Consider the following 12,116-nt stretch of genomic DNA (forward strand, 5'->3'; position numbering starts at 1 on the left):
CTGAGAGAATAAATTACCACTGTTTTCAGCTGCCAAGTTTCTGGTAATTACTTATGGCAGCCTCACGAAGATATTCTTGTCTTATCAACAGCAATGCTCAGGCACAAGTCCAAGCTTAATACTAAATTTTATTGCTAGCAGGTGGCACAGAAAGGATTCAAACCCAGATCTTTTGCCTCCAAGTACAGAGCACTATTCTTTCTACTGTTCAGTATTTTCTAGGGACTGTTTATTCAAATAAGTGTTTAATTCAACCATTCCAAAGGAAAAAAACCTGCCAAAATAATTTTTGGTAGAGATCATGAAAAGACAAATTTGTTGAATTACTTTTAAAATGTGTTTATTATGATGTCTTTGGCCTTGATATATGCTATAAAACTTAAATCTAAGAAATAATGTAATACCATATATGATGTGCCTCAAAATTCAAGTGATACAGCTCTATTTCTAATTTTTATTAAATATTTATTCATGGGCTGATTTCCCTTTGATCTTGGTAATTTTTAAAAAACCTTTATTTGATAAACTTGACTGGATTTTCTGTTTTCTAGTCTTAAGATTCTAAAACCAGAGTGAGATCTTGCTACTGAAACAATAAGTTATTTACCTGGGATAAATGAATATTTTGCTCGAAATCCCAGTCCTTCAAGTTCTTCATCAGAACTGAACTTAATCCACATGAATCTCCCTGTTGATCTAATTAATGGAGGGCTTTTCACACCACAGTAACGATCTATAAGTGGAGAGAAACCAAATGGCCCATCTCGAATTTCCAAGTGATCAAACCGACATTCAAATGATGGTTCTATATAATAGTGCTCATCAAAGGTCAACTCTATTCTTTGACGTGGAGCAGCTAGAAAGAAAGAGTAAGTAAATCAGGGCAATGTGAACAAGAAAAAGTAAAAATGTCCTGACACAGTGAGAAAAGCACAACTGCTCTGTTACTGTTTTATAGATGAGGATTATACTGTTATTATATATAAAATTCATAATAACTGTTATATTGTATGTTAATGCTATCTGTAGAATTATAGTAATCTTTCCCTTTGGCATATGCTATATATTAAATTAGTTAAATGTAGCGGAATGCTCAAAATTAAGAGTTGAGAAGCTAATGCTTGATTCATGAGATACAATGTACCATGATGAAACAAGAAATGAAAGAAACATAAAATATAACCATGGACATAAATTTCATAAAGCCTAATAAGAGATGTCAGTAAGTGTAAGTTTCTTATCAGAGAAGTTTCTCATATATACTGATGCATCTAGTTAATTATTATTTTAGGAGATTAAAAATTCTTATAAAACTTCAACCATTATTTTGTTAATGTTGGCAGTATTAAGAAATATTTATAATGACTAGGATTTAATTAAAATACATGTTTAAATTTTGTTCAAATTGGTTTAAAAAGAGCATTTAACCAATTATTTAGTTTTACAAAAAAAGTTAACATTCATCCAATGAAAGATAGAAATTGGTCAAATACCTTCCAAAATGTAGATACATTCCTTGTTTGGTGGATATGAGTCAGGATAATTTGGTGAAGCAAAATGACCTCCATTGCTGGTTCGAACCCAAATGCCACACTGGGTTGCAGGAACGTGCTTCATTCCAATATTTTGTCCATCTTATGGAAAATTTAAAACGTTAGTTTCCCCTACAACTTCCCCAAACAACTGCCAATTGAGTTACACACACACAAGCAATTTTTAAGAACTATTGTCAAATTTAGCATAACAGATTGAATACAGCAGAAGCATTTGCTCTAGAGGACAAGTCTGCCATGTAAAACAACAGGGAAATAAAATGCTTAGATTTTACAAAGGCAAAACCATGTGGGAGAATCTGATAAATTAGTAAAACTCTATAAAATTCAATTCTGACACAAAATAAAAGAATTCCAGGAGTTTCTCTCAGGTATGGTACCTCTGTATTTAGTTTAACTCAAGGTGAAATAAGATTCAAAGATTGCAAAGGGATTTTTAGTTAAAGCTTGTAGATTGAACACATGCATTTAGCTCTGCTCCTTCTTCAAAGCCCACTTAAACAACAGTAAATAATTTTTTAAAGGGCATAAACCCGTAAGTACAAATAGGTGGCTGCAATAATAACTTCTGGCAGTGGTAGGTATCTCTAGAAGTGGGGGTGGAAGTGGTGAAGCTGGGTATTTTTAAAAACATGAGGCTTGGTTAAAAGTCTGCAATCAGTTTGACTCCTAATACCCCCTCCCACTCCACAAACCAGGTAGATGATGCTCTATCACCGCATCAGAAAATAATACTATTTCTTTGGAGAAAGTGAACAGGGTTGCTGGACCAGGGAACATCAGGCACAGCAGAGGGTGAAAATACCAACAAGAAAACAGGGAGATGAGGTGAATGTTAACATGCTGAACCACACTCCCCTTCTCCTCCCCCACTCAACTCCCCAAAGGCCTGTTGGTCAGATATAGAGCCTCTAAGCAGGAAATGGAATCTTAACCTTTTCTGGGGAAACTAATGAGTCCAAAGAAAAAGATTCATAGGTGGATTCAATCATTCACCAGGAAAGGTAGCAGTAAAGAAGCCCTGTCTACACTTGCAGATGGCTAACAAGCAGATCTGCGTGCTCCTTTCATAACTATGAGAGACACTCAAGGAGCACCAGACATGAGAGGGAAGCCTCCAATATGAAAAACAGATTAAAAACAAATAAAAAAGCGACTCTGAGAAGCAGAGATTATAGAATACTTAAAAAAAAAAGCACTAAACAAAACTACCCTTTAATCTTCTCAGAGAACAAGGGAGTAGCTGGCCTTTGGACCACGTGGATGCACGTGGTGCTCGTCTGTGGTTGGCTGAATGTGAGGATGCAGAACCTCAAACACGGAGGGGCGCCAGCAGCTACAGGCAGGTTTCTGACTAACCCTAAACTCTTACCCTAGCCTCTGCATTGTTCAAGGGTCAAACGCATATCTATAACACAAGAACACAGCATACTCTGAAACAAAGAGATTATTTAGAAAACAAAAGAAAGTTTCTAAAAATAGAATTAAAAAAAAAAAAAGTTTAGAGCAGAAGTGGCTCAGACTGTAAAGAATCTGTCTGCGATGCAGGAAACCCAGGTTTGATCCCTGGGTCGGGAAGATTCTCTGGAGAATGGACATTCTTGCCTGGAGAATTCCATGGTGGACTACATACAGTCCATGGGGTTGCAAAGGGTCAGATACCACTGAGCGACTAACATTTTCACTTTCCATGAACTATGGCCTTGGACCAAATCTGGTCTGCTGCCTGTTACTGGAAAATCAAATTTAGTGGAATAAATACATGCCCATTCATGCTTTCACCCTGCAGCTGCAGAGCTGAGTAGGTGCTCCTGTGACTATAATGGCCTGCAAAGTCTTAAACAATTACTATCTGGCCCTTTATAGAAAAAGTTTTCCAATTCTTGGTTTAGAAGTCTCAATGAAGACTACTGAGAAGACAACAGTTAAATGAGAAATGGAAAAATAGAAAAGATTTTTTTTAAAAAAAAGTAACCAAATAAGAATTCCTTAAAGACAGGAGAGAAAATGGAGAAAAGAGAATTTTAAAAATTAAACAAGAAAAAAGGGAAAGAAAAATTTCCTACAACCTACAACCAAAGATAAAATTTTCATATGAAAAAGCCCAGTGGTGACTTGAACAGATGTAACCAGAATTGTAAAAATACTGACGTGGGTACTGCAGGTGCAAAGTTAAAAAGAACATTTATGTGTAGTTAGGTGCAAAAGTTAGGTGAAGAGTAGGTGCAAAAAAGAGCTAAATTCTTATCTTCCATGGTGGGAAAATTATCTACTACTTCAAACTGAAATAACTGAGAATAACCATATACTTTGTTATTCAGAAATATGCAGGAAAATACCAAAAGAATCAGCCAAAAGAGCAGTTTGGTAGGCTGGTAGACTACCATGGAGAAGTGGGCTTTGGGAGGCTGGTAGACTGATTTTTCCTAATTAACATTTTAGAATGCTTTAATTTTTGTCAGGTGTATGTATAACTTTGATGAAAATAAAAATAAGTCAGGTTATTTAGGAAATGTACTAAACTCTGAAATAGAAATCTGGCTCAAACATCATTCTAGCTAATCCTCTTTCATAAACAATAACTGGAACATGTCCTCAGGGGTTTGAATAAGATATTGATGGAAATGTTTCATTTGTCTACACTGGAAAAAAGGGATTTTTGTTTTTGCTTGGTGATAAAGCATGAATCTTATTTTTGGACATAATCCATAGTGTTCTAGGAGTCACTAGTTATGTCAATTTTTAAAATTTATCAGTTTAAGATTTTATGTTAACAATTTACTCTAGTTAACTGCAGCTGAACCTGGCTGAATTAAAGCTGATAGACTGACAGAAAGCCTTAGGTCACTGAAACACCCCAGAGGGATTATGGAAATAGTACTCAAAAGTTGTAATCCTTCCAAAAAGCCATCCTACTGCTCTGAACATGTAGTAAATTAGCATTGTAAATTCTTTACCTTGGGTCTTTTGGGCCACAGCAATTCCTTCCACTACAAGTACTGTTACTAACAACACTAGAGAAATAAGAGAAGATAAGTTAAAAAGTTGAATCTGTATTAGATTTTACCAAGTTTATGAGAAAAATCAGATGACAAAAAAAAAAAATACTAAACCCCCCTATTTCTTACTAACATTCACACTGAATACTATTAATTGTTATGTTCTGAGTTACTATTTGACAAGACAACCCAAGAAAAAATACAATTGATATCACACTCATTTATACAAGCACTAATAAGTACATTTTCAATTTATGATGGATGCAAAAATACATACCATTTTTTTCTTGTACAACGAACTGTGCTGATCCCAATTATTCTATATTTACTGCACTCTACCTCCTCAGACCTTACATGCATTATGGCTAGCTTTGCAATATGTTATGCCAGTAAAAGTTCAATTAGATTATTTGACTTGTGAGAACATTCTTAATAAAAATAGAAGTAAGGGGGCAGCAGTCTCCTAGAAATCAATTCAAGACATTCTATAGCTGTGTCCTTCATTACAAAAGCTAGCACTATTTAGAAAATGGAGCTTCTCCCCTCCCCCCAAGTTTAACATTTCTGATCCCCAATGAATAATATATTGTTTTGTATGTTTGTGTTTTGACGATAACACATTCTTTTTAAGAATGGTGTACTGGTATCTTTCACTCTTTCAATGAAAGCCACATTATCAGCCTCCTGTGTGAACTGGAGTTTTTATTTTTCATTCAATCAGTCAGGAAGCATGTCAGAGTACCTACTGGATAGCAGGCACAGAGGATGCACAGATTAAGGCAGGAGACAAAGCAAAGATAAAGCAAAAGATAAAGTAGGAGATAAAGCAAAACAGTTATAAGAGAATGGACTTCAGGAGTTAGGTGGATCTAGGTTTGGGGTTCAAGTTTTGATTTCTACCAGTTGTGAGACCTTTTCAGCTCAGTTTACTTATTTGTAAAATGGGGATGTTGTACTAATAACACCAACCACACAGGCTGTTGTGAAAATGAAATGAGATGATGCACATTGCACAGAACCCTTTATATGTGCTACGCATTCTGCTAAACCATGGATATTAGGACAAACTTTCATCCTTAAGGAGTCAACGTATTGTCAAAGACAATCTACAAGGTGAAAAAGAATTTAGCAGGGGTTACATGGAAAACACAATGGAAGCAGAAAAGGGAACCATTTGTTCATTCTGCTGGGGGTTAAGAGGAACAGAGTGAGGAAAACTTCAGGGAAAAAAGATCTATTCTAGTGAAACCTAATAGAACTTCTACCCAGGATAGGGAGAAAGAAACAGCTTAGACAATGAAAACTTACCTAGGAAGTGTTAGTGAATTCTGAGTAGGATAGTACAGATAGCATGTGGAGGGGAAAAGGGATACATCAGGTTAGAAATAGGATGAGGGTGTTCCCTGGTGGCGCAATGGGTAAGAATCTGCCTGCCAGTGCAAGAGACATGGGTTTGATTCCTGGCCAGGAAAGACTCCACACATAAGGCAACTAAGCCCGTGAGCCACAACTACTGAGCCTGCCTTCTGCAGCTACTGAAGCCCGCATGCCTAGGGCCTGTGCTCCACAACAAGAAACCACGGCAATGAGAAGCCTGTGCACTGACATGAAGAGTGGCTGCAGCCTGCTGCAACCAGACAAAGTCCAAGCAAAGCAACAAAGACTCAGTGAAGGCAAAAAAAAAAAAAAACAAACAGTAGGATGAAATCTGATTGTAAAAAGCCTTGAATGCCATGCTAAAGAGTTTAAACCTTTGACTACAAGGAGAAATAACTGAGTTTTCATTTTTTAAACTAGACAGTGACATTATCACATTTGTGTTTCAGATCACTTATCTTGATGATGGTGTGGAATCTAAATTTTTAAAAAGAGAGGTCATTTAGGAAGTAAAGACGCTAAGGTCTTGAAGCAGAGCAGTGGTAATATAAATGGGAAGGAGGAGAGATTTATGACATGATTACGACTCAGATGTAGTGTTAACTGCATTTGGTAACTTAAAGGATGTTTAGGGGTGATGGAGATGGAGGCACAGAAGAGATGGCTACTGAAGGGACTGGCAGATGGCCAAGCCGTTCTTCACTCAGTACCATGCACTAGGCATCTACCCCCCAAAGTCACCAATGTACAGAGTTCTTGGGATCTTGTGCTGTTTACATCTTCTAATCTAAGCATATACATCTTCATTTTAGCTGTATCCTCCTTGACCTCTGTCTCCTCTGTCAACTTGCAACAACTCTAATTACTCCTCCTTCTCTCTGGTTGCTAGTCGTACTGAAGATCTCACGCTATGTAGGAACACTCCTTCCTCCAGACTCTTCACATCTTTGTACTGGATCAGAGTTAGGAGAATGGAGTTTTGAAACACTATTTAAAAAGACAAAAACAAAACACAGAAGATTCCTGACCAAAAAGAAAAATTAGGGAATCCTCTAGTGGTCCAGTGGCTAGGATGCTGAGCCTTCTCCTCTGAGGGCCTGGGTTCAATCCCTGGACTGGGAACTAAGATCCTGCAAGCTGTGAGATACGGCCAAAAAAAGAAAAACAAACTAGAATAATAACAGATATTTGACAATTCAGCAAATACCACAACTGTATCAATGAATCTTGATAGAGGACACTATTTCGCAAGGAATATCATCCCATTCAGATGGTATACAACTGGTCAAAATTTTGTGCTCATTGTACCTTTCCTCCTGATTCACAGGCACAACAATTTACCAGTTCTCACATTTGTAATTCACAGTATGTAAGTAATACAAAGTCAGGCAGAAAGGGAAAGTAAGAAATCAATAAATCAAAACCAGGAGAACAGTAAAACTATGGCAAAAAGATGAATTGTGCCTGGAAAATTACACTATATAATGACTTAAAAGAGCATGTCTTTTTAAAACATGATTTAGGTAATTTGCACACAATATACAACTGAGGTAGAAAAATCATATTAAAAATAAATTAGACCAAATAACCTTTTATTCCTTCTACTTTATATAGGGTGTTGCTCATAATCCCCCTCCCCAAATGTTACTACTCACAACCAAATGAACTATGCCACTAAATAAAAGGAATGAATAAGGCAAGTTTGAACAATTGGGGATAGAAATATATAGTGATAGCTGTGGTGATACAGTTCTAACGATTAATCATTCTAAATTCTGTATCATAATAAACATAGTTTCTCCCAGTTGTACAATAGGATCTTTGCAAATTGCTTGCTATAATCAGGCTGAGATATTAAAACAAACTCCACTGATGCCAAACACTGGCACTACCTAGTACATGCAGCAGTGCTGCGGCGCTCTGCTCTGTCCTTAGTCCCGATCTATGTGTCACTTGTTCCCGTCTATATCTTACCAAAGGGTCAATAATTTCTCAAATCCAGAAAAATTTCACACTTCGAATTCAAAAACAACGTACCCAGGAAGCACTGATTCTTTAAAGCAGAAATCCATGCCAAGAAAAAAAAAGAAAAGAAATCCATGCCAAAATAAAGATTCTAAACTCCACAACCCCAAAGTATAGTCACGCAGAGAATTGCTTGTGATCTCATGTTTGAAAAAAGTCGTACCCACCATGTACGTTCTCACCTCTGACTTTGGAGTTTAGCATAGGGTACTATACAGATCTGACTTGAAGGCCTAAATGATAAAGACAGGTGCTATTCAAGGTATTAAACACAAATCCTCCAAGCTACTCCTTTTAACCCTGAAATCACTGTTATTAGCATTCTACCTGCAATCTTGTCTCCAGACCTTCCAGTTTAAGGCTGTACTTTTCAATCAAATAAAAATCAAGGTCAGGTCTATTCTCTTCACTGTTACTTAATAGTGGCAATTCTGGCCAATGCAATAAATACTGGAAAGGAGGCACAACTATTACTTATAGACAATGTTATTTTAAAACCCACAAGTCCCAAGAGAATTACCAGGAAACTATTACACCTATTAAGGGAAGAGCATAAGACTAAAATAAACAAGTAAATAAATGTAATACAATAGAGAATACATTTTGGATAATGAAACAATTGTAAAGGTAACAATTCTTCCCAGTAAGTCAGATAATATTTAATGATGTTTTAATAAAAATCTTAGCTTTTCTCTAGATACTTAAAATGCTTCTGATGGTCATCTTAAAGACGTTTCCATGTTTGCCAAGGAAAATATTAAAAAATTCATAAAAATAATATGCTTACTATAAAGCTACAAGAATTATAAAATGTAGCAATGGTAGAGGAAGAAACTGGTATCTGTCAACAAACATTACTAGCATTCACTGCATTACAGGTAGTTGACTCAGTCCCTGGAACTACAGTGAAACAAAAAGACATGGTCCTTATTCTCAACGGGCTTTTAGGTTAGAAAATGGAAGAAAAGAAAAAAGCCCCAAACAGACATATATATCCCAGAATTTATTATGATTTATATAATATTTGAAATACTTGGTGAGAGGGCAGTTTTAATAAATGGTTCTGGGATACCTTGTTAATTATTTGGAAAAAAGTAGATCCCCTTTTCAAGCTAAATAGAAAATTTAATAGTAGAATGAAAAGAAAGGTGAATTCATACTTTTGGGTAGGGAACAACTTCATTCACAAAAGACCAAAACATAAATAAAAACTACAAATAAATGGGAAAAAAGATTATGCCACTAAAGTGCCAAGAAAAAACAATGGAAAAATTCAGCCTTTCTAATATAAAAATACAGATTCTAGTATTGGTCAGGATATAGGAAACTGACTTATGTTGTCACTGGACTGTAAACTGTCACAGCTTTGATGAGGTTGATCTGGTAACATATATCAAGGATTAAAAATGTCCACATCCTACTCAGCAGTTCTTCCAGGTTTGAGAAATAAATCACTAGGACAGTAGTTCTCAAACTTTAGCGTGGATCATATTCATCTGTAAGGTTTATTAAAACACAGACTTGTGTGTGTGGGGGTGGCATTACTTCCAGAGATTTTGATCCAGGAATTCTGGGGTGGGGTTTGAAAACTTGCATTATAACAAATTCCCTAGTGATGCTAAAGCTGTTGGCCCTGGAACCACACTTTAAAGACAACTTCAACAGGAGAGTGATAGTCTACTGGAAGAAACAAAGAGGCTAAGCTTCTTCTATCTTACTGTTCAGTTGTATATGACTTCATTCCCAAGGTCATCTGATGGGCCAGTACAGATGCTGGAGTGCCAGGTACTGTATCTTTACAGCTACCATGCCTGCATTACACTTAGCAAGAATGAAGAAATGCCACAGGGCATTCCTCCTTCCTTTAAAAACATTTGCTTAGAATCTACCATGATGTCAAAATAAAAATTCTAACTGAGTGACAAAAACACCACCACTCCCCCAAAGTTGAACACACACGTAACTGTCAGACTTAGTCACATGGCCACACCTAATCCCAAGGAAAACTGCAAAATCTAGTATTTATTTTGGGTGATTGTGTGGTTAAAGTTCAGAGATCCACTGAAAGGTAAAATGGATATTGGAAGAAAACTGGCTACTTCTGCCATAGTCCCGTATAATCTACTCTGTATCCACCAGCCAGTGATCAATTCAAAACATAGATGAGATCACATCACAGCCTTTCATAAAATCTTCCAACAGAGTCCCATTCCATTTAGAATAAATCCATACTTCTTACTCTGACTTCAGAAGTCCTATGTCCTGACCATCCCGCTGACCTTCCGACTGCTATCTACAGCTACACAGGCCTTCTTTCCACAACACACCAAGCTAATTCTTGCCTTAGGGACTAGTTATTCCTTTTGCCTAGACTCACACTCTGCATGGCTGGTTCCTTCCTGTTATTCGAGTCTTGTGAGGGCTCTCTGACTGCTAAAGAAGCTCCATATTTTCTTCTTCATCTTGTTTTATACATAAATACATAAATAATACATAATAAATAAATGCATAAATAGCATTTCAATTACTACTTATATTATCCACTATTTTCTTATTATCTGTCTCTTCCTACTAGAAAGAGGGACTTGTCTGATTCACTTATGCATCTTTAGTGACTAGAAGACTGGCTGGCCCACAACAGCACTCAAAATTAGATGAATATATGAAGTGACTAAGCATAATCCTGGTTATACCTCCTTTGTCACTACAACATACAGCACAGATAGCCACACTAACAAATGAACAACCACAAACTTGGTTAAGAATAGGCACACAGGTGACCCAGCTTCTTTTTTTTGAGCATGAGGGGACAGAAAAACAATCGATTTCTTTCTTTTTCAGATATGCTACTTCTCTTACTTTTATCAAGCTAACTCCCTTTACCTTTGTTAGTAATTAAACATACCTCTTTCTAAGTTTTCCTGTTTTCAGCATCTAAGCGGTAAAGGTAAGGTCTGGTAAACTTATCATGAGATCCCATAATGTAACAACTGCCTACCTGGTCTCCCTGCATCTGTTTTCTGAAGCAGAATGGAGTTCAATTGGAGTCCATATACTTGAGGTAGTAGTAACTTTTTGTTCCAAAGAACAAAAAAATACCTTAATTTAATCAAACTCAATTTTACTTTTTAGTTAAGAAGGAAGATGGAGCTTGAAGAACTCTGGGATCACTCCAACCTCTTCATGCTAATCACACTGCCAATTACTTCAAAGAAAGCATCACTGCAGAAATGCTTTTTCTTGCCTGCAGAATGTGACAACCTTCTCGTTAGTCAAAACGCTCTGGAGATGGCAGTATACTTGTATGCTCTAATCATACTGGAATCTTCCTCAGACATCCACAGCAGCTACCATTGGATTTTAACATGACCAGGTCACATTTCGATGAGTATTTTTGATGTCTTCTCACCCACTAACACTGTAATTTCCAATATATTATTCTGGGCATGCTTAAACCAATATATTTTAATCTCATTTTGACTAGGACAAATTGAACCTTCAGATTAGTACACCCTGTAATTATGAACAAATATGCTAATACGTGTCAGTTAATCTGGGTCACTCTGATGAGCGACTGAGAGGGTGAGGCCCCACAGCAATCAAAGCAACCCTGTTCGCTTGTGTTGAGTTTTGAGACCTACCTCTCCTCCCTCCACCAAGAGTTCCTTTGAGGGAGTTCCGTTAAGGAGAGTTTGGAAACCTTTTAGGATTCCCCTTTGCAACTTAAAGATCACACTAAGTGGGATCTCAAAATGCCCCAGGGACACATTAAAAAAATAATAAATTATTCTGAAGAATCATACATTTTAAAATGACAGGGGATTGTGCTGAATGGGTAGTAACCAAGAGCAGAACTTGAATTATTCTTCAGAATTTTAGATAATGAACTTTACTTATATAATAATCTTTTTTCTATCTTATTCCTAAATGGGCTTTGAAAAATGGCTTTGATTTGAACTTGTAATGTGCATGTGTGTGTATTACAGCACTGTATGTTTTTCCTAAAAGGTCAGTTTGGTTTCAAAACAGATAATTGGATTCAAGTAATCAAACTATCAAATTATAATAAAACCATCATTTAGTCAGATTTCTCAACTATACTAATAAAACATTTTCTCTAACTCCTGGTGAGGGGGGAATAAAGTTAGCTTTTATCAAGGCT

At 36.5% G+C, this 12,116-nt stretch overlaps 1 protein-coding gene across 3 annotated transcripts in view; it reads right to left on the reverse strand.

Annotated features, from left to right (window-relative positions):
* Nucleotides 1–12,116, reverse strand: part of NETO2 (neuropilin and tolloid like 2) — an 85,255-nt gene that overhangs the window by 69,970 nt on the left and 3,169 nt on the right. For all 3 annotated transcript variants that reach the window (XM_061385928.1, XM_061385930.1, XM_061385929.1), the window contains exons 2-4: nt 4,511–4,567; nt 1,494–1,634; nt 608–856 (exon numbers count right to left, since the gene is read on the reverse strand). In XM_061385928.1, coding sequence (XP_061241912.1) covers nt 608–856; nt 1,494–1,634; nt 4,511–4,567 — 447 coding nt within the window. The remainder of the gene's footprint in view (nt 1–607; nt 857–1,493; nt 1,635–4,510; nt 4,568–12,116) is intronic.

Source organism: Bos javanicus, chromosome 18 (assembly GCF_032452875.1).
Source record: "Bos javanicus breed banteng chromosome 18, ARS-OSU_banteng_1.0, whole genome shotgun sequence".
Lineage (NCBI taxonomy): Eukaryota > Metazoa > Chordata > Mammalia > Artiodactyla > Bovidae > Bos > Bos javanicus.